The sequence below is a fragment of the Thunnus thynnus genome, chromosome 4, assembly GCF_963924715.1.
Source record: "Thunnus thynnus chromosome 4, fThuThy2.1, whole genome shotgun sequence".
NCBI lineage: Eukaryota > Metazoa > Chordata > Actinopteri > Scombriformes > Scombridae > Thunnus > Thunnus thynnus.
In genome coordinates this window covers 27,411,674-27,434,551 of record NC_089520.1, presented here as the reverse complement: position 1 = coordinate 27,434,551, position 22,878 = coordinate 27,411,674, and the positions used below count along the sequence as shown (strand labels likewise).

The following is a 22,878-nucleotide window of genomic DNA, read 5'->3' as shown; positions in this document are numbered from 1 at the left end:
ATTATTTTGTGTTATCATGCACTGCAGGTGCAATTAAACAGAAGATCATGAATCAAAGAACTAGAACGGCTTTTTCATTACAAAAAGGTGAGCGACCATCAAGGGAGAGTGGCCCAATGCTCATTTATCCTCGTTTTGTTTTGCATTTATAACGCAACTAATTGCATTAATTAATCAGATGTACTTCCAATAGGAGGGAGAGCATCTTGCCCAAGTAATTGAATGAGTTGAAAGTGAGGGGGAAAAAAAAACTGTAAATCAATATTTCCAACCTCAATAAAGCCCAGGAGAAATTAAAATGTGTTCAGTCAGAAGAGTGGAAAGCCTCAATATTCGTCTAGCCTATCAAAAAGAATTCACAACACAGCCTTCAAGGAGTCAAGTAATTGTCTTAAGTATAAACTCTTGAAATTGATTTCAATAGAATTTGTAAGATGTGCTTTGCAATCGCCTGAAATTAAACGTTTCTGTCAAAAGACAGACATACAAAGTGTGTGATCATCTTTAGAACAGGTGTTTTACATTTTACATTGTCAGTTTAGTTGTGATCACCATCACTGGTGAATGGCAGACAGAATGAGTGAGTGAGTGAGTGAGCGGGCGAGCGACTGAGAGAGAAAAACATTAAAAACATGAAACTGAATTAATCCTACCTCTCTGAGAACTGTACTCCCGTATCCTCTGTACAAGCCTCGAACACCCTTTTCGGAGAAAAAAAGAAAATGTCCACACACATACACTTACCACAAACATGAAGACACACTTGAGTCAATATAATATGATTGGATTCAATAAATAAAGAAATGCACACTAGAAAATATTTTGTGCATACGAGATAAAATTATATATAATCTCTCAGGACTTGTAGGTTGACAATAATGTATTACAAAATAATACCAGCAAAGTTCAGAATTTCACTTCAAGTAACTAAATAACAAGGTTCTATAATTAACCTGTGAGAGCATAACCTAAACTTGTTTATCTAAATCACTTAATTTGGATTGGACTTTTTTAAGTGAGTGCACCTGAAATGCTTCTAATAATCCCTCATTTCACAGGGCAAATGTGTGTGCCAAAGTTGAACCAGAACATTGGTCTATAAACTCTGATGAATGTTTAGAACGGACAATTTGGGTAATTATTTTACAGGTCAAAATAACTTTCCAATCTGGGGGTTTGAGTACAATGTTATAATAATAGTTATGAATGATGGGCAGAACTATGAAAATAAAATCCATGTATTCAATTGGAATTATTCCTTCAGAAAGTGCCTTTGATTGACATGTACCTCTTCTTTGAGTGTAGACAGGAGCATGTGGTAGGTGGTGGATGAAGGAGAAGCCTGGGTCCTTTGTTTGACCACCTCTGTGGGCACCCGGATCAGACACGCCATCTACAGAATAGAAAGCATAAGTTAAACGGACAAGCCAGATACTGTCTGAAGGCATTTCCTGAAAATGTACAATCTCAATCTACAGTTCTGTATTTCCATCTGAAGGGCTTTTGATATACATATGGCACTCAACTGCAGGTTGGTGTGTGAGTAAAGACTCCTCACCCCCCCACTGCTCCCTCAGGTGCCCTTCTGTTGTACATGATACTAGCCTGCGTATGTTTTTGCTACATGGCAGGTGGCCATGATATGGCACGGCCTGAGGAGAGCAATTACAGTGAGCTGGCAGGCTAACGAGTGCTTTAGTTGGTGTACTATTTGGCCAATTAACAAGCCAGTACACACAGCAGACATGACACCTGAGCAACAGGTAAAAAGGTCATCAGGCTGACTGTGTATCTGTGTCCAAAGAACATGGGCTTCCATCAAACACACTGATAGATCCAGACACACATGCAACACCTCAGTAGCCACACTCCCAGCTACAACAACATCTAACCCATCCACCATATGTCAACAAAAATGTGGACTGCCAACAGCTAGTGAAGATAGACATGAATATTTATGCTTCATAACTCCCATCGCCCTAAAGGCAGGCAGGCAGGCAGGCAAAGCTGCCCACCTGGCGACTTGATTTCCCATTTATCCTGCATCGGAGCGGAAATACCGGCTAACGGCAAGCAATCTTACAAAGCGATTGGTGAGCTGCCCCCCTGCTGCGACTCCCCTCGGTCATACAGATGCCAGTCTGCCGGTGCCACCCTTGCCACAGCATCATGAATCAGGGAGAGGGGGAAAGAGAAAGAGTAATGGAGGCACTGCAATAAAGATGAAATGCAACCCTTTCCTGTTTTCCTCCTTCCTCATTCAGCTATCCATACTGATTTAGCATTTAGGCCCTAACAGTTTTGTTTAGAGGAGATGGGCCTTGGAGGATACAATAAGGCTCTTTTGCTGTACTTTGTGCGAAGGCCCGACAGCTGTTAGAGGGCTCACTTTTGTCAGCCACTCATCCTCTCTGTCGTCTCTTCTGCCAGACACCAAGGACAACTTATGAGCATGAACATGAATATGTGTGGAGCACAAAAGGAGAAAAGGATACGTCAGCAGCGCTGAAGGTCAATTGAAATCACAGACTGAGCTGAAGAAGACTTAACATGTGAACTTGTGCAGGCATAGTTCTTAGTCACTAAAAATCCAGCTGTCTATTGATCATCATTTGGTCTCTATTTCAACAGTTCTGAGCCTCATTGTATCATGTTGCTGCATTCATTTACGCCTCTCGTTCTTTCCATATACAATGATACAGATACATGTTATTCTCTGTCATGAACTAGATGATTGTACATAAAAGCAAAAACAAAAGCCTTAAATGAGAGTGTGAAGAATTCAGTGCAATTCTTATTGGTATTTCAGGTGTGTAGGACCATATGCTAACCACAGTGCAACAGTACCACCAAGTGGCCAAACAGACACCTGCATGACCTCCTCACGATAACTAAGCTGGCTGCAGCCATCTCAGAGATCTCATTTACCCTCCCTTTGGTCCAAGTTACCATTTATAATACATTGTACATCATGTTTTCCCCAAACCAATTCTCCAAAGGACCAGAATAAGGCAGCTAAATAGAAAGAAAGTGGCTATGACAAGTAATTACTGACGTAATTGGATGGGGGGCCTGGAGTTGAGACGGCCTTTCCTCTCCTGTCACTGCAGAGGGGAAGGCAGAATGAGCCAGAGATTATACCTAATAAATTAGGGACATTGTTTATGTGGGAGTAATTTGCACGCCTAGGGGTGGGGAGAATGATGTTGAGTGGATAGAAGATAAAGTGTGCAGCCTCCAAGGCCATTTCAGATCTCTGAAAACAGCAGCAAATGGGGGAAACAATGGTGATGAATCAGGGCACAATAAAGTAGGGCCAGGGGCTCAAAAAAGTCTGGATAATAGAGCCATATCCTGTCTGGGGAGGTTTTGAAAGAGACAGAACTAACAAAAAGTACAAAAGAAATAAAGAAGGAACAAAAGAATGATCCAACCAAACAAAGAAAGAAGGAAAAAAAGAAAGAAAGATAGATTTAGGTAGGTGTTCCTCATTACAAGTCAGGCTTGTTACCTCACATCTAGGAGAGGGCTGTAGGTGGAAGGCTGTCAGGATGACAGACGTCTGTTTCTTCACCTACTCTGCTTGCCCTTCATTCTCAATGCTTTCCTTTGGCTTGTAAACTTATTATAAACCCATTGGCGGTCTTTTAAATTCCTGCTCCCATTCATCTTTATTTACATGCTGTGGGATTCCTCAAGCGGCATTAATTAGGAGGCTCCCAGCCTGTGATTGGAGCCTTTCAGTTTCCCTTAGCCTGTTGTTGTTAATCCAAATGACAGAGCGTGTTTTCAATTTCCAGCGCTGGCCGCCAGAAAACAAGGTAAGAACCCGGCGTTCAATCATGGGTGAACCACAGTAAGGAATGGGAAATTAACAGAGACTCGCAGCACATTATCGGCATTGCCAGCAAATCAATCCACAGATTAAGCCATTACATCCGTCCGTCTTCTCTTCCCTTGCTCCATCCTTCTTTTCCAGCTCATGGCCAGTCAGGACACAGTGGTTAGTCAATCAGCGCTAGGATTACCATTGGCACTGTGGAGAGACAACAGGTAACTCTTATGGGCCTTTTTCCACAAACCCCATAAAGACTCAATTATTTGGATTTACAGTATTTGTCATTAAAATATACTGCCTTCACCACCAAAACAGAGAATTTGCACAAAAAGAACTGCTGACACCAAGTATATAACTGCAGAGGAAAGTGTTTCTTGAGAGGATAACTAAACAGAATGTAACTTTGTTTTCTGTTTTTTCCAGACCCAAATTTTAGCCATATTATAACAATCCCCAAACCAATAAACAACTTGATTTCAGTAGAAAAACTTCCTTAAGAACTTCCTAAGACCTAAAGATGTTCTAAAGATGCTCAATGTTGTTAAACGGATCTATTACGTTTCCATCTATGGGGGAAGTATAATGCCTTCCCACTTGGAAAAAAAAAATCTCAATGTCAACACAAAAAGCCTGTGTAGACCATGAATTCTAAAGCTCCCTCTGAAAGACAAATACCAATACCCAATTCCCATGACTTTCCTGGGTTTTTGATCATATGCCCGATCCTGGAAACGGATAGTAGTGGTACCAAGAAAGACCGAAATAAAAAACAGAAAAGAAGAAGAAGGAAGAGAGGGACGAAAAAGGTCATGAAGAAAAAGGGAAAGAGATGAGGACACTGCGTGTCTCCAACTTTGAAACAACAGCCAATAAATCACAGCGTGTGGCGCTGCTCGAAGGCGATGCATGGATTATTTCTCAGTGCCAAGTTAAGTGGCTGCCAGTTTCTCCCCCAGAAACTCCTCCCTCTTGCTCCCTCCTTCTCGCTGTCCCCCTATCTTGTCATGTCACACTGTATTTTCCAGTACATCCTCCCACAGACGTGTGGTAAGGGGGGGGGGAGTTATAGACGCGAGAGGAGCCTGCCGCCTGGCCTTGACAAATGAGCTTTCAGAGCAGACGTCGAGCGAATGGGAATTAAGATAAATCTGATCTAATGGCTGGATAACAGCCTGCTAGAGCCTGACAGACGCCATCAGCTTACACATTCTTTATGGGAGCGTCCCACCACCACAGTCACACAAACACCAGGACACTTCTGGCAGAGGGGATTTCTCTCATTGTCTTGACCCTCTCCAGTTCTTCCTCTCTATAACTTCTGTCTGTCCTCTTCTCTGTCTCTCTCTGTCCTGCATTTGTTTACAAGTTAAGTCAGGCGTTAAGTAGGTTATTATACAAATGGCATTGGTTATGACATTTCAAAACCATCACCCAACAGCTCTAGTAAATTTCTGCCTATTATCAATATACTTCCATCACCTCTAAGTCTGATGAAGTACCTTAGTTAGGTCTCGAACTGCTAATGAGATGATAATTCCTTTAAGTTATATTTTTCACAAATATTCCACCTTGATAACTGCGATGAGGCTTGTTGTTGCAGCATATGCATAATAGGGTTGGGTGATGTCTACCGAATTGGCATATGACAATGTCCACAGTGAAACATCGTGATGGACGATGATATCATTGTTGATATCTTTTTATACGTATGTATGTTGGATATTAATTACTACAGTGGTAGAGGGCTCAGTGGTCGATGACTGTCAGATATTATCGTCCCCCCCCCCCCCCCCCCGATGAACATCTGTTGGACCGAAGGCTTGGTTGTTTCATTTAAGTGTTTATAAGTGTTCTCTTTTCTTTCTTTAAATTCCCATCCCATTCTCTATACAGAATAAATTCTAAGCCACAACTCCCTCCGGTATGATCATAATATACTTTGACTGAAGTCCACATCTAGTAAGTTAGTACCAAGTGGAGCACATCAACCGTAGAGGGAGGCTTGGGGATAGGATTAGCAAGGCAATAAGTCCCATAAAGCCTCTGTTGTGAATGTTGCGGAGTGGAAAGAGTTGGTAAAACACAATGAATTAGACTACTGCGGAAAAGATCATGGGTTGATGAAGGGGTGGAGTGGTGAAGTCACACGAGGACCAAATAAGTTTCTGCTTATTCTTCTTCTTCTACTTTAAGTTCCTGTGTGTCAAAGCCTGCCTGCACCCAGCTGCTCCCAGCAAGAGAGAGACAAGCGGGAGAAAGAGCAACAGAAAAATACAATGAAAACAAGTGACCCTGTCTTACGCTGGCAGAACAGAGGAAATAATACAAAGTGGATGAAGAAACATAATGCTAATGAAAATCTGCTTGAGTATGCATTAATGTTGACATCAATATGATTTGTGTTTAACAATTCAGAATAGGACTGAGGTAAGACAGCAGAAGAACCATGAGTGTTTATGTCTGTGCAGTTCGAAAATAAGAGCTTCAGCTGCTAACATGATTTCATTCTGCACTGAAATAAGAAGACATTTCAGTCACTAAGCAGATGAGAAAGAGGCAGACGGTGAAATTGTTGTTTTCCTTAAGAATATGAGAAGGACTAAGTGAAGAAATGGTGGCTTAAACCTGGTGGAAACTAAAAAAAAAAAAAGCACCTTACAGTTGGAGTCTGATCTTCCCTCGACTTATAGGAGTGTGGAGTTTCCACTTTAAAACACTGAAATTATGTGAATGATCCACTGATAACACCAGCAAAACAGAAAAACGATCATCACAAAGCATGTGTCAAATGATTTTGCATCCTCAGAAACAAAGGACACAGAAAAAAGGTTTAGAAATGACATTACTAAGACTGCAACTAAGGATTTTCTATTCTATTATATTTTGATAGCTGTTGTGTAATAAATTAGTAAAAAAATGCCCATCACAATTTCTCAGCTGTCATGGTGACAAATTTTTGGTATTTTTCAGCCAACATTTCAAACCTAAATGTACTAAATTGACAGTGACATAAAACAAGAAAAAATTCTCTACTTCGTGCTTCTCAAATGTGAATATTTTTCTGGCTTGTTTAGTCTTCAGTGACATTCAACTAAATACCTTTGGACTGTTGGTCAGGACAAAAGAAGACATCTGAGGATGTCACATTGGGCTCTGAGAACCTTGGGGACATTTTATAGATCCACATAAATCCTCACTTTCAAGAGGTTGGCCCCTGCAAAACATCTGACATTTTTGCTTGATAAACAACATTAACGATTAATCAATTATCAAAACAGATTCTTCTAATTTTCTCTCCATCAACTCCTCCATCAATTGACTCATTGTTTCATCTCTAGTCTTAACAATTGTATGGCACCCACCTGGCTGAACCTAAGTTAGTCGAGCTGCCACCACTGAGACCCTCAGTGCACAAACTTTTAATTAAAAATCATTAGCAATGACGGAGGAGACACAGATGTGGCAGCGATTGCATCATTGCGCAGGCGTTTAGGCCTTGCATACAACTCAGCGCGGTACTATGGTAGGCCTTTCATGGCTAAGCCAGCAGATTACTCTCTTTGAACAAGACGTCTCCAGTTGTCAGAATGCAGTGGGATACAGCCGCTGCTCTGCTCGGCTCCGCACTGAGGATTTGTTGCTTTGATGTACTCAAATCCAGAACAGCGGGAAAAGGGGTTAAAGGTAGCCGCGACCTCAGCCTCACCTTTCACACTTATCTGGACTGTGCCACAGACAAACACACTCTACAGTATATGTACTGCTATACTGATTGTGACAACCAAATCATAAAAAAAAAAATGCAACTCTTATTGAAATTGTGCTAATCTTAGAGTAACATGGGACCCTCTTCTCAACAGTGTGAGACACCGTGACGCAGATAAACTCAGCCACGGTGAACACATTCCTGTGTGGAATAATCCCATTTCATAAACATGCAAAACGTGGGTAAATTACATCTATCCAAAAGCCATGAATACTGAAAACCTAGTATTTTGCAGAGAGCCATGGTGGTATAGCTGGGGAGGGGGGGGGGGGTGCATCCTTCTTTCCATAACCCCTATGCCTCTACCCCCCTTAACGCCAATATGAATACCTGTGGCCCCCATATGGATGGGATTCTGTGGTCTGCTGCGAGTGACAGGGAGAGGATGTGCTGAGGAAATTGCACTACTTCTCCTTGGTTTCAAGCCTGAATTCCCCAGACTAAATTGGCAGAGTCTAGGGGCCTGAGCTGGGAAAGTAGATGACTCAATAGGCAGTAATGAGATCTTATTTACCCAGCTGGTGGGGGGAAATGCTGGGACAGTCCTGAGGAAGCCCCCATAACTCACCCAGCTGGACCCTGGGGCCTACAGCCAAAACCACATACCCACGCCCCCCCCCCCACACTCCTCCCTCCCCTTCTGCCCCCTTGCACAGTGGTCTGTGAAATCTTAAAGGCAATAACATTAAGAGACTGCCGGTGGCGTTCATCTGGGACTTACAGTGGTGGGAAAGAAACAATGAGAGAAGAGCAAGTGCGTAGAAAAGCAATAACAAGCACGTAAGGCAGCTGGCCTTCTAAGGATAAAACGACTGAGAATGATTCAGGCAAACACAAATAAACATGACTTGAAAGTATGCTGGCAGTCTGAAAGATGAGTAAAAATCCCCCCAAAAAAAGAAGGAAACAAAAGTTGGAAAAATTAGTGAGAGGAAGACTTACTATTTCACCCAAGGAGGCAGCCAGCATGTGAGTGACAGGTGCCACGTGTGGTGCAGCCAGCGCTCCACCAGCACTGAGCAGGGACTTTGTGTAGTCGTAGGTGACAAAGAAAGCAGCGGCTGAAACCAAGCAGAACCACAGCCATTTAAGGCCCATTAGTCAACCAGCATACAGCAATTAATATCCCTCACTACCACTGACAGGGGAGAAACTGAGGTGTGAGCCTGTGTGTGTGTGAGTGTGTGTGTGCTCATGTGTCAGTCTGCATGTGTAATAGAAGTAAAAGCTACAAGAGTTAAGTGTGTCTCAGGTGGAAAAAGTTCAGCCTTTACTCCCGCTTGTCAAACACATTCATCGTACAAAATAGTTGAATTCATTAGCAATTGAATTCTATTCAAAAACATGAGTCCGACATCTCGTCTGCATCCATCTCTCTCTGTAACGCCTGTGAGAAGGGCTTTTATTTGCACAGTCTACTGAATGCATTTGCTTCAATCCAAAGTTTAAAAAGTATTTCTTCCATTCAAAGATCTGCTTGGAAACGTAGGTGAAATGGCAGGTTGATTTGGAAAAGTTTGTAGGAACAGCACATTTTACACCACATATGTTGAAAACATTTACGATGGTAATGCTGTACATGCGTCTACTGCGTTGCCTCCAATTCATTATCTTCTTTGCTGTGACATTTAGCTCCACAAATGAAACAAAATGACATCATGTGCAACACAAGTTGTAATCACCAAACTTTAACATATTATGAACAACTCAGTGCAAGGTTCAGTTTCAGTATAACACCACACAAAGAATAATATTGGTAGTCTGCTATCCTTGAACCTTCATCAGAACATATATCCTGCCATCACAGTGATTGTCTTACCATTGGGAAAGGATCCGACGGCAGCAGATGGGACCCCGGCGTAAATGCCCCTGAAGCCCCCGGCCTTGTAAAAGCCCTGCTGACTCTGCAGTCTGGTCTTAATGGTGTCCAGGGGGAAGAGGGTGAGATCCACGCACATCCCTGCACAGCCTCCTGCCTGGGGGACACAGTCAGTTGTAAGATATAAGACTGCAATACACACAATAACACCAGTGGTGAAAGACATAATCAGTAATACCACAATGAAAAAAATACTAAATCACAAGTAAAAGTCCTGCATTCAAAACTTTATTTAAAGAAGTACTTAACATCCTCTAAGATCTTGGTTTTGCGGACCTCTAGTGGTTTAACCTCTCACCTTGCTGCAGTGATGTACTCAGGTGTATTCTAGGACCCTGTGACATCACTGTTGGGTGTGTTTACATGTGCAACAAAGACAGGTGTAAGATATATCTGACCACAGCGCTGCTTTTCAGCCTGGTGTTAATTTACTCTAAAGCTGCAGCTCTGATCAGTATTCCTATATTAACAAGAGATAAAATGACTTCCCTATTGCCCTCAGCTCTATGGAGTGTATTAGCATCTTTCAGCTCATCGTCTTGGTTTCACAGCCTACAACTTGATCGTTTTGGAAGAGTGAGTTCTCTTTTCAGGCACAGCTGTGGGCAGACAGCTGTGATAAAACCACTGTATGATATGCTTCCTAAGAATCAAGAGTAAATGTATTCATGCATTATGAAGATTGCCCTCTTTCATACTTTTATGTTTTTTATCTACAGTCTTTGTCACATAAAGCAGCAAATTAACATGTAACTAAAGCTGTTAAATACATGTAATGGAGTAGTAGAAGTACAATATTTCCATCTGAAATGTAGCAAAGCAGAAGTATAAGCAGGATAAAATAAAAGTACAATTAAATCTGTGTCAGGCGCTCAAATGAACATTGAAATTGTTTTTTCTTGCCATAATCATTCCTACTGCCCATACTGACCATTAGAAGATCCCTTCATAATGCATTTACAATGTAAGTGATTTCAGACAAAATCCACAAGCCTCCTTCTTTAAAATGTATTTAAAAGTTTATCTGAAGCTAATATGCAGCTTCAGTCATCCAAATTAGTCAAATCAAGTAGATATCTTTTAATGTTACAATCTTTTTAGTGCCAAAGTTACTAAACTTCCACTGCAGCTCAACAGGGAAACACAACGAGGGAATTTGATGCTAAAAAGACTGTAAATGTGGCGGATATCCACTTGATATGACTAAATCAGACTGCTGAAGCCTCATATAAGCTTCAGATAAACGTATTAAATGTATTTTTGCACAAAATGAGGGGATCTTTTAACAGCCAGTATGAACAGGAGGAACAATTACAGCGAGGAAAATATCTTTCGGTGTTCATATGGACACCTGACTGTTGCTTTAAGAAAGACTTGAAAAATTGTGAACCTACGTGTCAAATACAGGTAAGAAGTAGGGATGCACGATATTGGATTTTTTGCCGATATCCGATATGCCGATATTTCGAACTAACTGTGGCCGATTGCCCATGCCGATACTGATATATGCGCATATTTTTTTCCAGCTGGCTCAGGAGACTATGCAAGCATAGATTGTACTAATTATGATCAAGAAAGACAATATATGAAGGAAGAACTTAGGAAGACTGGAGTTCAAGAGCTCAGCTTTAAAACTTTAATGAACCTGCCAAATGGGTGGAGCAGTAGAGTTTTCTTTGAGTATATTAGACAGACAGGATTAATGTGTAGGATTTAATCTCTGGTCCACACTCTGGAGCAGAAGGTGTCAGTAATGCACCTAATACGCTGGTTGCCAACCGCCGTTATAAACCAAAAAGAGGAAGTTTTTTGTTGTTGTTTGGCACAGCCAGTTAGTCTCCCAGCTAATGTTAGCCCCGGCTCTCCATGTGGATCCAACCAGAGCACTGAGCCCCAGTTTCTTATTCAGGTTAAAGTGGGCAGAAGCAGCGGGTCTGACGGGCAGCTTGAGTGAAGTGGAGCCTGCGGAGGAAGCACCGGGACCGCCAGGGTGACACAGTCCGTCGAGGGAAGCGCAGTCAGGTGGCGGAGGAGAAGGCGACATACCGGCCTCTCATAATCGGCAGAATTTGCCGATGCCAATATTTCATTTAAGAGCTTTTATCGGCCGATACCGATGACATGCCAATAATATCGTGCATCCCTAGTAAGAAGTACAATATTTCCATCTGAAATGTAGTAAAGTAGAAGTATAAAACAGCAAAAAATGGAAGTACTCAAGTAAAGCACACTTAAATTGGTACTCAAGTACAGTACCTGAGTAAATGTACTTAGTTACCTTCTACCCCTGTCAACACAATAATAAATGACACATTACACATTAAAAGAGGGTTACTGCAGCCACTATTACACCTGTCTTTCACCTTTAGAGGCATGTCACCTGATTAAAGAAGCTAGGTGAGACGAGACATATTCTGTGCAAGAACTGCAACAATTATTTGATTAATTGATCAACAGAAATTTAATCAGCAACTATTTTGATCATTGACTAATGGTTTTAGTCATTTTTTAAGCAGAAATGTCAAAACATTTGCTGATTGCAACTTTTCAGATTTGAGGATTTGAAGGTTTTCTGCATCATACATAACAATGAACAGAATATCTTTAGATTTTTGACTGTTAATCAGACAAAACAAGACATTTGAAGACGTCACCATGGGCTTTGAGATTAAAACAGGCATTTCTGACATTTTATTGAAAAAAAGGAAGAGTCAAGAAAATAGTCAGCAGATTAATCAATAATGAAAATAATTGTTAGTTCCAGCCCTTCCATATTTCTTTGTTCTTCTCTATGTCTCACTGTAGTCCATTTTAATTATAAGGTTCTCATTTTCCCACAGTGGCAGTAGCAGTCACAGACAATTTCTGGGGCAACAAAACTAAAATAAGTCTATTGTAAACAGAGCCCTGAGGCAGAATATATCTGTGACTCATTCCTCCTCTTATTTTATTTTAGTGTATTTTTTGCTTTACTGATATAATTTTAGTCAATCCTCCTTCAGCAAGAAAATAAAACAGTTTAGAGGAACAATAATTCATGATTTGTCTTATGAAAAGGCCAATTCTGTGAGAGAACTGTGGTGCCCCACCCCTAACTCGTGCACTCACACACATACACATGCATGCACGCGCGCGTGCACACACACATGCACACACACAGATGCTTTTTTCCACAATAACTGCTTTAATGGAGCTGATTCTGCCCGCTAAACCAAAAACAAACACCCCTTAAACTCTTTACAGTAGCACTTTCTGTCTAGTTCAGTTAATCTGTGGAAGCCTTTATAACTAAATTGGTTGAATTAGCTCCCGTTGTCAGATTCTTTGTTTTGTGTTGATTTGTATTTTTGAACCTTCGTATTGCTGAGCTGAGCAGACTTGTCCTCTATTAGGTTTTATTAAGGTGTTATTAACCAGTGCAGTAGGTTACACGGGTTCTTGTAGACGACACTGAAGTTAAAGGAAACAGCTTTTTCACCACTTCCACTTATGAAAAGTTTTCATATTGTTACAAAAGCCTTAACACTGTTCAAACTCACTTTCAGATTTGTGAAAGCTTCATTCTATTTGTGAAAACACCAAAAAAAACTCAATGATATTTCTCCATCCAGACCACTTTAGACCAGATCCAGATCAAAAACCACTAAACTTAGACTTGTCAAATCTGGACTAGATTAACAAGGAGACTCCAGAGAGTCATTAAAACACATTTTCAGATTTGTGAAAGCTTTATTCTATTTGTGTAAACACAAACAATTTCACTGATATTTATCCACCCAGACCACATTAGACCAGATGCAGAACAAAACCAGTAAATTTAGACTTGTCAGATCTGGACCAGATTACCAAGGAGATTCCAGAGTCATTAAAACATAGTTTCAGATTTGTGAACCCCTTATTCTACTTGTGAAAACTGATTAAAAAAAAAATTTTTTTTAAATTAAAATGTAAAAAAAAAAGGGACGATTTCACTGATATTTCTCCATCCAGATCACATTTGATCAGGTCCAGATAAAAAACACTATAACCAGTCATAGACATAGAAAAATAATAATTTTGTCCAGATTTGATGTTGAAGTACAATGGTTTTTGATCTGGGTCTGGTCTAACGTGGTCTGGATGGGGAAAAAGCAGTGAAATCACCCTTTTCTGTTTTCACAAATAGAATAAACTTTTCACAAATCTGAAAGTGGTTTTAACAGGCTTTTGCTATGATGTCTAACACTCTTTCATAAGTGGTGCAAAATCGGAGAATCAGCTGCTAGATATCATTATTTATGTTTCTCTTAACCGGAAGCTAACTTCAGTGTCGTTTCTTATTGTCTCGGCTTAACTTGAGCTTGAATAATTTTATATTTTGCAAGCAAATTAATTCCTTAGTGAATTGCAGCAAATGACCCAAACATATCCATCACTCCAGCTTTAGCAGCTTTATCTGCGGTTAAATTGGAGGCTGGTTCAGCATCAAACTATCTGTACCTTACCACCAGAGACGCCACGAACTCTCGTCTCTCCATGTTCCGCTGTCAAGATATCCTTCTGTCAGTAATGCAGGTAATTGTGCGACAGCTAAGCATGTTTGACACTCCACTCGAATCAAAACACGCCTATCAAGGACGCTGCCATTTTGGAGGAATTACTTCCGCGTGACGTCATGACGCATGCTTGTCTCGTGACCTTGAAAGAGTCTACGTATGTTAAATAAATGCAAAGAGGATATCGTTTTTGTCTCACTAACAAAGTCAAATTGATAACCTTTAAAATGCTTCACATGTTTTATCCAACTAATCATTATTAGCAGAAACTCAATAAAAGACATTTATATAAGTTGCATCTTTTATGGGGAGCTCAGAGAAACGCTGCTACATTTATTTTGGTCTTTGCCCACATACAAAACAACTGTGAAGTCAATTGTCACGATTTATTGCTGATCATATCTACCCCCACTTTTTATTATTTTGATAATATTTATTTTTTGGATTCACTGAATATGAGCTATATATAATATAATCTGTTCGCAGTTCTATTTCATATTCACAAATCCAAATTCTTCATCAAAAAGCCAAACGTTTCAGAGCTGACTGTCCATATCAAGCAATACATTTCTTAAATATCTGAATGTACAAACAAAAAAACTGTTAAAACGTATACCCAATGTAAGATTTATTTATTTAACTTTTTTATTACAACCTTTAGACCCCCTGGCATGTTTGTGATTGTAGGCTCAAGTTGTAAACACAATCTGCTGTAAACTTGCTGTATACCTGTTTCAATAAAGTCATATATAGTAGACTATATATTGATAAAGACATTAAAAGTTTCTGTTATGTGGAGCTTCTTGTAAATGCTTGCAATAATTTCCTCATAAAATCAATGATTACTTTTTTTGGTTCACTACACTATTTATCTGCCTTTTAAAGACCAGCTGGACATTTAAAATGTAGTTCTACAAAAAATAATTTAATACTTGACATAAAAACTTGATCTTTTTCATACTGAAGAATGCTGATTGGATAAAAGTTGACTTCATCAACTTCCACCTTATTAAAAAAACCTTTATATTACATATTATAGAGCTTTGTTCTTGAATTACACATTGTTCTTTAAAGGAGCTCTAAAGGTGCACTCACATTTGCCTTCAATCCAACAAAACTTCCTGCATACTCTAAAAAGGATGCAGATCCAACATTAGGCTAAATAAATAAATAACTGAGCAAAATGATTAGCAATTTTTGACTTTATTTTCCCCTAGAGTAGGATAATGATGTTGCCATTTGGTGTCTGTAATTTTGTCCAAAACTAGAGTGATGGATCAACACATCACTGTTTCTACTGGCCAGCAGGTACAATTTGCTGCTTACAGAACAAAGGTGGACCTGACTGTCTGAGACGGTGTCTTCACTGTGTGGACAAGTGCCTCTTTGATTGGTCCCTCTGCTGCAAGAGGAATTCTGAACAAAGAGTAGAGGTCAGCCGTGCCCTTTAGTTTGACTTTGCTGTCTGTCTGGCTGTCCAGCTCAGTCTCTTTCCAAGTATTCTGGCTGGCCATCTCGGTCACAGAAGTTCTAAAGGAATCCTCTACATTCATTCATCATCATCAGAGTCCTCATTATCATCAGATTCACAGAGCTTATCTTTTACATAATGCATAATGGTCCACCAGTATGGCTTCTTTGGACACTTGAATGAAACTGAGCCCTCGTTAACATTATCAGCTCCACCTGTGCTTTTCCTGCTATGACAAGTCAAAATGTCTTCTGTAAAAAAGGTCTATAGAAAAATATTATAGTGTTCTCTATGATATTACTGATTCGCCTACAGAGCAATGTATGAAAATTTTTTAAAAAGTGTGACCTTCCTTTACTCACATTTATTTTGCCATTCTATAACTGCAAGGCCTTATATTCCTGCGTCTCACCTCTCCCTCGTGATACTGCTGAGTGAGTGTGTGCTCAGGTGAGTGTGTTCTTTTCCACTGACGTGCCGACTGGGTTATTTATGGGCTACTGTCAACCAGGCAGCGTCTCCTATTAGGGAAGAGCAGGCAAGGGGCCACCACCTCTTTATTCAGCCCGGACCCAATGATGTCTGGGCTGAGTGCGCCCAGTTTGAAGCTCGGTGCCCGTCATCCATCTTGTTGAAGCCGGTCTCAGAGGGATCCCATTGGATGTGAGCCCCAGCTGGATCTGGACTGGGCTGCTGTCTCCGCTGTCCTGATCTGTATTAGGCCTGAGGATGGCAATAGCATCACTTACACTCTGCTTCTCACCGTTTTATTGCCTTGATCCTGCACTTCATAAAATAGAGCTGAAAGTACAAATGTTTCACTGCAAGTTAGAGGACTGGCTTCTTTGTAATCGTGACTCTTAGTCATGTTTTACTCTGCTGAACATTTGCAGTGATTATTTACTGTGACAGTGTCATTGTGCTTGTGATTTACATTACAGCCTTTCCCTAAGGCAGACATAAGTTGTTGTCCCTCAGCTCAGTCGATACAGCACATTAATTCTATGCCATACCTGAAATGGATTTTTTTCCCCCCTTTTGGTTGTTGCTGAGAAATTTGCAGTGTCCACATACTGGTCTGTTCCATCATGTAAAGCCATTTATCACCCTGTCGTTATTGGGATTTTTGTCATTTGTGCTCCAAATGCTGTATTTCTGTAAGTCTCAATGGACTAATGGACCAAACCTTAAGGTAGCATTAAAAATGCACAAATCATAGTTATATCTTAACAAGACTAGACTACTGAGGATCAGTTTTTCAATACGTCAAGTACAATCTTATGAAATATTCTTATGGAGCTAAGTACTAAGAAAGTAAGTTGGTTGACTTTTTGCCTTTGCACCATTCATGTATTTATCAGCAGTGATGAAAATGTTCAAAAGTTTATCTTTTAACACTTATAAGCTGCTTTTTAGCTTCACCTAATGTTTTGCTGAATGACGTCAACCAGATACATGCTTGGAGCGCAGCTTACAATTTGAGGCCATGAAGAACTGAAACAGACCAGAACCTTGTCTGCGCCGACATGGTCCATGACTTTTTGATGGAAGCACTGCAAGTAGTAGGTGAATTTATCTATAGAAGTGAATGCAAACGCTGACTGGATGAGAGCGGGAGTGTTCAGTTACCCCTGCGAAAGGTCAATGAGAAGCACCCAGAGTCTGGGCAGATTTGCAGGGAGCACCATTGATCTTGACCCACTCAGAGTATGATCTCAGAGATAAAAGTGAGGAGACGAGAGGGGAACTTATTCACTGTCAGCCACAAGTCAGCAAAGGGCAATTCTAGCCCGCAGGCTGTCTTTGAAAAACAGAAGGGCAAAGCATGGAGGATTAAGCCACGAGGTGTGGAGGGAGAGAAATGCAAGCAGCCATAAGGGTTATTGTAATAACACAGAGCCAACATCTATTGGCTTACGTTTCGCTCTTCTTTAGAGGCGTGTGTGTTAGGTGACAGCGAGGATGAACTCTTGAGTCAAAAGTTTATGTGACTTAAACAGGTGAGAGGGTGTTCAGAGTTCCACTTGAAGTTTTTAGACACTTTTTCTACCCACTTGTGTGCGTGTGTACAATATCTGTATGTGTTATTTCAGACAGAGCAGATTGCTTACACATTTGAATTCTTTAGATGAATTTTCATTACCTCCTTTTAAGAGGCCCAGTTGCTCCTTTGGACACCGTTTTGGACCAACAATGGTCATTTTTTTCCCTTGTTTGTAATTCAAGAAAGCACCATCTGTAATGGTCATTATTTGAGAGCTGAGAGGAACACACATCTTGACTGTGACACAGTGATATTATTCATGAGACCGTGTGGTCGAGCAGCGCGCTAAACTTCAGCCGAACATAACTCCTGCTCATTAGCCGACCTAACATTTGCATCATTAGGCCACCGCAACAGCAGGGGTTGGAAGAAATGCGACTAAGCGCCTTTCATATAACTCTTTGTTTTTACCCTCAGGATGATAGGCTACATGAGTCTGTGACAGAGGGGGAGAGCAGGAGGGAAAGAGGTAGGAGTAAAGCTCAATACGAAGAAGGGGGGGGAGGTGACAGGAGGGAAGGAAGGAGGGAGGTGAGATAAAGGGAGTAAATGAGAAGAGAAAGGTTAGAGAGAAAGAGGAGAATAAAAGAACATTCATTATAAATTCACTGAATCGACAAGCTGTCAGGCTGCGCTGCCGTCCATGTAGCGCATACGTAAGCCTCGGCTGCACTATTGACTCCTACGTCACACCCAAAACTTCTCTCTCCTTTTCTCACCTTTGGTTGCGTCCATATCACCTGTTTCTGCTCCACAGTATCTGCTCTCTGGATTGACCCACAAGAGCCTTGCGAAGCCATGTCATCATCCCATCTTCCCCTTCCTCTTTCTTCCCCCTTCTGCGCTCTCATCCCTGCTGGGCCACCAGTGAAATATGAGCTGCCTGTAGCATATTGATCCTATGCCTAGCTCTTGCCTAAAGATAGATAGATCACAAGTCAAAGCACTCCTGATGCCTTCTCATTCTGCTACAACGGCAATAGTGCCAATGGCTTCACTAGTTTCTATTTATTGCTGTGATCAATTTCACCACAATGCACGCTGATGGATTCTGTTCTCCTGTTGACATCTCAGTCTGAGCAGGTGAGCTGAGGGAAGAGCTGTCACACCAGTTGAACTGTGATGGCCTTCAATTGGTTGGGAGGTGTGTAATCACCTCTATGTCACAGCTGTTCAATGGGCGAGGCCAAAATAAAGGCATCACCTGTCAGAATCTCTTGCAAGCTGCTGAGAAAATGAATATTTCAATAGTATATGTCATAGATCAAATGCTGGTCAGTTTTACATATCTAGCAGACAATGAGGAACATTAGCATTTATTTAGAGTCCTAATTTGAGTCGTCCAATATTCACTTCCCTTTGAGCTCTCTTTTGGTCTCCACCATGGACTGTAACAAAATATGGACGTGGTCACTATGACTAAGTTTAGCGATTTGACCATCGCCATCTTTGATTTTTGGACCCAGAAGTGACCATATTTGGACGAGAGGGTGGAGCTGACATTAGTGCTAGCTGCTGGCTTTGGTGAGCACTGTGCATTTGGAGTCTATGGTTAACTGTGGTAATGCTAATGCTAATGCTATTTTCGCTAAAAAAATGTCACAAAATGTACTTACCAGAAAAACTGAACAACCGACTCCTTAGAGGGTCTTTTAACACATCTAAACACTGAACAAGACTTTTTAGGTGACCAAAATGTTATAATTAACTTGAAACACAGTGTGAAATAGCAGCAGCTACACCTATACTCTGTGAATCTGTGGTTACGCCATGGTTACGTTACATAATCAACGTTATCACCATAGTAGTAATTTGTCAATCACAAGGTAGCCACGCCTTAAAGAATACGCTGCTTTACGTGTATTTTACTTTAAATGGGACCATCATTTACAAAATTAACATTATGCTGTACTGAAGAACACTTGAAACTGGTGATTGAGACCATAAACTCATTAGGTAAGTGTTTACTCAGGTAATAAATCAAGTGAGAAGTGGGGTTTTTTTGCATAGACTTCAATACAATCTGACTTCGTTTTGCAACCAATGGAGTCACCCCATGCTGGCCATTAGAAAGAATGCAGGTTTAAGGCATTTCCACATTGGCTTCACTTTTCAGACCGGGAGCTACTCACTTGGTCTCCACCAACCAAATATCTGTCTTTTTAGCAGCTAAATTGTCCAATGTATTCACTAGCTAGCTGCTAACTGTGTCTGTCCACCATTTGGTGCTCGGTAGGTAATGTACAGCTGGTTATCAGAGGTTCGCTGAGATTGAACCAAAACAGTTAAGTTGCCAGTCAGTTAACCAAGACCATGAGGTGAAAGATGCTAAAACACTCCTGAGGGGAGCTGAAGAGTCAGATAATAATGTGGGTTTGTCACTATGAGTGACTACTTTCACATCCAAGTAGTCATGTGATCCTTGGTTAAAATAAAAATATTGATTAGTGCAGCTTTAAAAAGGGTTATACGGATATATGAAAATGTTAGCTGATTAATGTTGCACAGTGTAGAGATGCACTGAATCCATATTTGGCCTTGCAAATCATGACAATTAAAAAAAAAGCAATATATGAGAGCAACTGGGGTTTGAGACAGAAACAAGGCAACAGGTTGAAGCTTCACTGAAGAAATGTGCCGACGGCTGCAAAAGCAGGAAAAATGTATAGCCAGTCGCCTCACAGAAAGCAGCTAACACAAAATTATCTCAAAAGGAGATATGGTATCTATTCATCACAACTAGCGTGGCTGACTTTCCCCCCTCCGCTGGTCTTAACTGACTAGCCTTTCCCTGCTTTGGCTCCTAGTCACAGATGACACTTGCATTTGTCATGGCCTAAGTGCTGAGGAGGAGAAGGTGAGATCACCCAAACAACAATACTTCACAAAGAGCTGCAAAATGAATCACAGGAGTTTTGTTTGCAGAATCCTGTACCCTTTGATAAATCACTTCACCAAGTCTCGCTTTTTATGATTCACCCTATTGCTGCCTTTTGCATTTTCTATTAAAAACACACTTTTCTACCCTATGGATTACACACTTACAATAGGGGATGGTCTTATGGAGAAGAATGGGGGGTTTAATGGACAAAAAGCTAATACTAAATCTAAATTTTCTTTAACTTTTTCCTTATTTTTGTATGGCATAAAATGCTCTTCTCCTGTAGAACATTTTTGTGTGATGTGAGTCACACACACCTCATTGGCTCCACTAATGCCATTGTGTCTTTCTGCAGTGACAGATATCCCTGCCAAGCCTCAGCGTTGCTTAACTGCTCTACAAGCCCTTGTGCAACAGTGCACAGCCTCCTCATGCACGACTTTGTCTCTTTTAAGTCTCTATCTATCTTTCTTTCTGTCACACACACATACACTCTCACTACACTTGACAGAGACATTGGCAGAGACTTTTTTCCTCCTTTGCCCAGTGCGGTGGCATCATGTATGTTTTGTGAACTAAAGCAACTCACGATGATTGCTGATAATTGACATTTAGGACCCCTCCAGTTGAGCAAGTAGAACATTTTAAATAGCTTGTAGTAATAGTTTGCAAACTAACCCCTTCACAAAGTCTGTTGCTCCTCACCTTCCGTTTCTGCTCTACATCATTTCATGTGAAAGGATAGGTTCACAGTTTTTCAAGTCTGTCTTAAATCAGTAGCCAGGTGCCCACATGAACATTGAAAGAGGTTTTGCTGGCTGTAATCATTCCTTCTGTATTTACTGGCTGTAAAGAGATCCCCTTCTAATATACTTTCACTATAAGAGAGGGACAAAATCCACAGTCGTCATTCTGGGTAAAAATGCCTTCTAAAGTTTAGCTGAAGTTATGAGGCTTCAGCAGTCATAATTAAACCAAAGAAGTGGTTATCTTCCAAACTTACTGTCTTCTGAATATATTTCCTCTTTATGTTACTATCTCTCCACTGCAGCTCAAGCACAGAAAAACCTTCCAAGGGAACACAAAGAGGGAATTTTGTACTGAAAACACTTACTAACCTTGAAAGATACCCACTTTATTTTGATTGACTCAGACTGCTGAAGCCTCATATTACCTTCAGATAAACTTTGGAATACATTTTTGCACAGAACAAGGACTGTAGAAGAAAGAATAATGGACGCTATGAACAGGGGGAATGACTACTGCAAACAAACATTGTTTCAATATACGTACATATGAGATTGTGAACCTGAGCTTTCACCGTCTCCAACAAGAACATACACACTGCCTTCAAAATGATTGGCCTGCATCCCCAACCTCTCAGATCTTAATAACACATCCATCATACACATGGCACTCACCATAGCACACTACTCTGCTCACCACTTAAACCCATTATTCATGCTACTCATCTATCTGGATACAGATGTCGGACAGTAAAATGAAAAAGGTCATGTTTAGGTAAGGAAGAAAGGAAAGATGGAAAGACGAAAGATTCAACTAATATGCACCACATGAACCCTTTATAGTCTTGGTGATCCTCCTATCATTTTTCTTATGACCACACAGGGCTAAAACCTCACCTGTGGCACACTGCGTATAATTTCTATGACTACACCTTGGAGTGTACAACTCAGTCAATATCCACCAGTGTCATCTTGGTCTGAGATCTCACAGTTGATGTGTGGCCTGCCAATAGCCCGCACCATGCTAGAAGCCTCTGCAGCAAAGGGACCAGATGTGAACAAGTAGATTTCATCTTCGCTGGCAGTCATTCCCCTCAGGCAGCTGCAGATGGATCAATAACACTGGTCCCCTGTCGCAGCCAGAATGAGAAGTCTTGGAGTGGCTCTTGTGGCAGAAGCATGTACAGATCTATTTGGTTTGTATGGATCGATTCAGGACATGTACATCAAATGGGAGAGGAGGATGAGGGCAGCATCACTGTATATGTGTGTGTATGTGTGAATGCCTGTCTATATATGTGTGTTAACTCCATGGGGGCATCTCTATCACCTCCTCTGTAGTTCAATGAAGATGGAGGAGCTGCATTACAGTAAAATATGCACAAACATGCTTGGCAATCCAGTCCTATCTGTTCTATCTGTGGAGCCTAATAGAAATATGGATCTGCTCTCATATGGTTGCCGTCACACTGACATTTGATTTATCCTTTCATGAGCTGATACACTGGCCCCAATCAGGCATCAGTGTGACACATTTTAGTCACAGGAGAACTCTGACAAATGATGAACATGTGTGAAAAATGTTTTCATGCTGCAGGGAATAACTAGCAGAGGAACACAGCAGGAACGATGACACTGTAAACATTAGCATGGCCCTCTTCTCACCACATTTACCTTCAGGTTACACTGGAGAACTTTGCGAGAGGCTGAAAATGAGA

The 22,878-nt window shown here is 40.9% G+C and overlaps 1 protein-coding gene across 2 annotated transcripts in view; it reads right to left on the bottom strand.

The window, feature by feature from the left end:
- The window catches only part of slc25a26 (solute carrier family 25 member 26), a 60,332-nt gene extending 46,195 nt beyond the window's left edge, over nt 1-14,137 (bottom strand). Inside the window, exons 1-5 of one of the 2 annotated variants that reach the window (XM_067588049.1) lie at nt 13,968-14,137; nt 9,424-9,580; nt 8,547-8,665; nt 1,289-1,393; nt 654-701 (exon numbers count right to left, since the gene is read on the bottom strand). In XM_067588049.1, the coding sequence (XP_067444150.1) occupies nt 654-701; nt 1,289-1,393; nt 8,547-8,665; nt 9,424-9,580; nt 13,968-14,000 (462 nt within the window). In that variant the 5' untranslated portion in view covers nt 14,001-14,137. Of the gene's footprint in view, nt 1-653; nt 702-1,288; nt 1,394-8,546; nt 8,666-9,423; nt 9,581-13,962 lie in introns of both variants that reach the window. The other variant, XM_067588051.1, reaches the window with a different exon arrangement.
- Nucleotides 14,138-22,878: the final 8,741 nt, after the last annotated feature.